Source organism: Azolla caroliniana, unplaced genomic scaffold (assembly GCF_043228905.1).
Source record: "Azolla caroliniana isolate FFs.n. ecotype wild unplaced genomic scaffold, voAzoCaro1.0.p SCAF_22, whole genome shotgun sequence".
NCBI classification, from domain to species: Eukaryota; Viridiplantae; Streptophyta; class Polypodiopsida; order Salviniales; family Salviniaceae; genus Azolla; species Azolla caroliniana.
This window is the reverse complement of record NW_028230457.1, coordinates 4,784,054-4,788,728: the sequence shown is the minus strand read 5'-3', so window position 1 is coordinate 4,788,728 and position 4,675 is coordinate 4,784,054. Positions and strand designations below refer to the sequence as shown.

Here is a 4,675-nt window from a genome sequence, read left to right as displayed (position 1 = left end):
ATGGAAGTTTCCAAAGAGGAAGAATGGAACTCCACTTTGAGTGGTGTGCAAGAAACAAGATCAACAAACATTAATTGCTGAATTTCATGATAGTGCGTGGGCAGGTCATTGAGGTATATGGGCTACTTTTGCAAAGCTCAAGGAGAAGTATTGGTGGCCGGGTGTTTACAAAGATGTAGCAAGCTATGTTGAAACATGTGCGCAATGCCAATTATACTCGAATGTTCAACATAGGGATGAACTTCATCCAACATATCCATTATCAATGCACTATAAGTGGTTGGTAGACATGGTGGTTATGCCAATGGGATTGTGGCAAATGAGATACCTCGTGCTATCAAGAGAGGATCTCACTAACCAAGTAGAAGGTCGAGCACTAAGGAATAAAACAACTTTGGCAGTTTGCAAGTTTCTCCTTGAAGATGTTATTTGTCGATACGGATGTGTCTACAAAATAGTAGCCGTTAGAGGAGAATTAGATGAAATGAAGCTAAAGAGTTTTTCTCAAGGATAGGCGTCAAATTATCACTTACTATGGCATACAACCCGGAGGCAAATGGAAAGGTGGAGCGGGGACATAGCTTGATTCTAAAAGCTCTAGCAAAGGCTTGTGATGGGAAGATGGGGGACTGGCCACGATTATTACCATATGCATTGTGGGCCGATAGAACTACACATTGCACGACTACAAGTTATATGCCGACTGAGCTCATATTAGGGCAAAAACCAATAATGCCTATCGAGCAAAGTGTTACCTCATGGACGACTTTGCCATGGCAAGAGGAGATGAGTCGAGAAGACTTGCTAGCTACAAGGATCCAACAAATAGGACGGAGACCCAAAGATGTCGAGTTAGCAATAGAACGGTTATGTGAGGCTCGATTGAGGAACAAGGAGAATTTTAATAAAAAGCATTGTCTTCGTCTAAGAAAAATTGAAGAAGGAGATTGGGTACTTGTCTATGATAGCAGCCTTGATAATCAGCATAACACTACTAAAAAGTTCGTGAAACGATGGTTTGGCCCATATGTTGTTAAGGAAATTGAAAACAATGCAACCTATTTTCTAGCGGAGTTAGATGGAACTCGACTTGCTTTGCCGATTGCAGGGAAGAGAATCAATATCATTAAGAGAACAGAGACCACAAGTCCTCAAATCGAACCTCTAGACGTCGAGGTTCAAAAAGAATAAGCAATAGCAGCTAACAATCATTGGCACATACCGGAGGATGTGCAGGTTTGGTGGGGGTGGATGTCGTGATGTTTCTAACACATAGTGTGAAACCACCCTCGAAAAGAAGTAAAATAGTAGTTCAAATAAACTAGTATTGTGAAGTCAACTTTATTGGTAGAAAAAATACTTTTTCATTTTACAAATATAATTCCTTATAAATAAATGGTCAAAGGATTGAACCTTACAATAAATAATGATGAATATTAAGTTAGAGGCAGTTTTCAAAAGTAAACAAAAGTAGAGAAAAAGATGGAGAGAAAAAAAGAAGCACGCGTGGATATGAGGAGCATAGTAGAGAAAAAAGCTCATAATTTCCTCGTCAGATGTCCAAATTAGAAACGAAAAGATGCATAAGAAATCTAACTAAGAATATCTTGCATGTGAAATTTGGGGCTAGAAAACAGAAATAGTGAGGAAAAGAAAAATCGACTCATATAGACAAGCTTTTTTTTAGGGGAAAAAGGCAAGCAATCCTAAACCTATAAATAAGAGCCTATTCTAGTGAAGAAGGGGAGGAGGGAGAAGGAACGCGGAAGCTCTACTCAATTGGAAAATGGAAGAAGAAGGATCAACAACATCGAGAGGCATCATCAACAAAGAAACTCCTTCTATACTCCACTCTCTTCTTTCCTCCACCTCTCTTCCCCCATTCATTTATAAATAATCTTTCGTATTCGCATCCAACCCATTGTTACCCTATCGAAAGGATGACCCTCCCTTGAGAAGAAGTCACGTTTCCCTCCCTTGCTCTCCCTCTCCAACTAACGTCTCTCTCTCTCTCTCTCTGCATCTCTATGTGTGTATGTGTGTGTTGAGAAACATACAACTCAAGTTTGGGCGCCATTGATTTCAAGCAAGTAAGGAAGTGTATGTAGCTAAAGAAAACTAAACAGATCAAGGAAGTTGAGAGAAAGCATGTTTAGGAAGCAAGAAGAAGAGTTGAGCTCCATGGCGGTTCCCTGTTCTAGAGATGCCATGGCAAAATATGTCCAAAGTTAGGCCTCCCAACTATGTCTCTACAAGTTGCTGCAAGGTCCCAAAAAGAAGGTTCTTTAGACCTTTGGTCTGACAAAGATGGACCTGAACGTTTTTTAATCTCAAGCTCTTCACGACTATGGCCTGTATCATCACTCCCACTCAATCTCTTTCTTCCCAACTCTTACCCAATCCCCCTTTTTACCCTTCTTCATTCATCATTCAGTACTGCAGAAAACCCTAATCCTAAAAGCTAGACACATAGTTAGATTCTTCTCTTACGTTTTCCTTTTGTGACAAAACCCCTAATCCATGATCTTCCATCCCTACTTGATCCCCTTGTGGTATTGTTGAACCTTAGCTAGCCTCCCCTTCTTGTTCCATTGCAAAGCTCTAATCACTTGCTCTGCAACAGTCATCCCATCAATTTTATTTTTATAGATGTAGGACACGTTGTTATGCAAGTATGTGTGGTTGCTGTCAAGAAAGGTCAGTCAAAAGTGATGAGTCATGCTTTTGACTGATCCCTAAGTGTAAGGGACTGTGAAGAATTTCTATTTGATGATCCCTAAGTTCAAATACAAGTACAAGATTGATGGCCATTCTGACGCAAGAGCATTACAGATTCTTACTAAGATTCTTAGAAATTACCAAGATTTTTACTAATGTCTTCAAGGAGCCTAGCAGGACCAAGAATGCTAGTGAATGTATGGCTCGAGGTTGTGTTGTCTAGTGTGCTATGTCTTGAGTGAAAAGGATCTACCCTAACTCTAAAGGAGGAGGAACTTCTTTAGAGACTATCCTACAACCCCGACAGACGGTTGGATGATCGAACGGACGAAGATAGTCAGCGGACGGCGAAGGTCGGACAAACGTCCGAAAGCCGGCAAACGGACAACCGTAGACACAACCACAGAGAGGGACTACCAACGACCGTGGAGACAGCCAAAGGACAACCGACCCCGAAGGACAACTGAAAGACTCCGACAGAGGTCCGACGGCCGACGAACATAAACGACCTAAACAGATATAGATACAGACACAGACACAGACCAAGACAGAGTAGAGAGAGAGCTCCACCGAGCTCTGCCATGGCTAAAGAAGAAGAAACGGATGAAGGTGAAGAAGAAATGGAAGAAAGAAAAGAGAAGGAAAAAGAGGAGAACAAGATGGAAACGGGGAAGCAAAGTAGGGGAAAGGAAGGGATAAAGAGAACATTGGAGGAAGAAGAATGCAGAAAAAAGAAGAATGAAGAAAAATCAGAATCAGGAGAAAAAGAAGAAGTCAGACACAGAGAAGAGACAAGAAAAAAAATAGGACAAGAGAAAAAGAAGGTGAAGAGAGGAAACGAAAGAAGAGAAGGGTACACAACGAAAATTTGCATGAAATCAAGGGCACACAATCAAATTTTAGAAGCTCGAGGGTAGAAGAGAAGATTTCAAAAACCGGAGGGCAGAAAATAAAAATCTAAAAAATGAGGGTAAAAACTAGAATTTCAAAAAATAAGTGGTACAAATCATGAAATTTCGAAAACACAACTCACATGATGAAAGAAAAAATACACAAATGCACAACATGATTTCACGACCCATGCCACATTGAACTAGCCGATTGGTGTATGATCCAATCACGACTTGTGCTGACTGAACGAGAAGGTTTGAGTTAAGCAAAGCTTTGATCGAAGTTATCGATCGTAGAGCAGTGATCCGGTCGAGGGATTTCCGACCGTTGAGACGATCGATGGAGTTCCGGTCGAGAAGAGTTGCCATGATGAGTGGGTTCACCATGCAATGCACTGTCCCATAGGTGTGCCATGTGTTACCCTACCCGTAAGAATATACGGGGAGGCATAAGGGTAGGTGTAATGATGTGGTTGATGTGTATGTGTAAAGTAAATGAGTGTGTGAGTATGTGTATCGACACATGCACAATTATGTGCATGTGTACAAGAATGTGTAACGGTCTTATTTATAACGGTCATGTAACCGTTATATTGGATGTATTATATAAACCCCTTATGGGCATGTAATGAGATAGGCATTTTTCCCTCTCATTTTGGTGTCTTTGTGTATTTGTCTTTCTCTCTAGCTCTCTCTCTAACTTAACCCCCTTGGGAGGGGGGTGAAGCCTAGAATGGCTTCACCCCCCACCCCAACAACACCCATTGTAACACGACTCTTATATTATAAAAGAATCTATTATATTGATATAAACTAATGTTTTCATTCATCTACTTGTCTTATGTGTAAATCTTGATTGTGCTTATTTGTTATCGTCATTTGTGCTTATTTGTTTGTGTGTCTTGTGAGCGTTTCGGGCTTGCCCATGCACCTCTCCTTTCACAAAGGCATTCAAACCTACATGTCTTATATGTTATCGTCGTTTGTGCTTATTTGCTTGTGACGGGAACTAAACGTTCCGCTATACGCAACGCTCGGCCACAACCGAGCTTAGATTCATGCACAGA

General features: G+C 41.0%; 1 protein-coding gene across 1 annotated transcript; it reads left to right on the top strand.

The window, feature by feature from the left end:
• Positions 1-534: 534 nt before the first annotated feature.
• LOC147849860 (uncharacterized) lies at positions 535-1,191 on the top strand. Its single transcript, XM_087337266.1, has one exon. It carries the CDS (start codon positions 535-537, stop codon positions 1,189-1,191), a length of 657 nt encoding a protein of 218 aa, XP_087193392.1.
• The last annotated feature ends 3,484 nt before the right edge of the window (positions 1,192-4,675 follow it).

Excerpts from the sequence above, each read along its gene's own strand:
- LOC147849860 (XM_087337266.1), top strand. The coding sequence starts at position 535 with ATGGCATACAACCCGGAGGCAAATGGAAAGGTGGAGCGGGGACATAGC.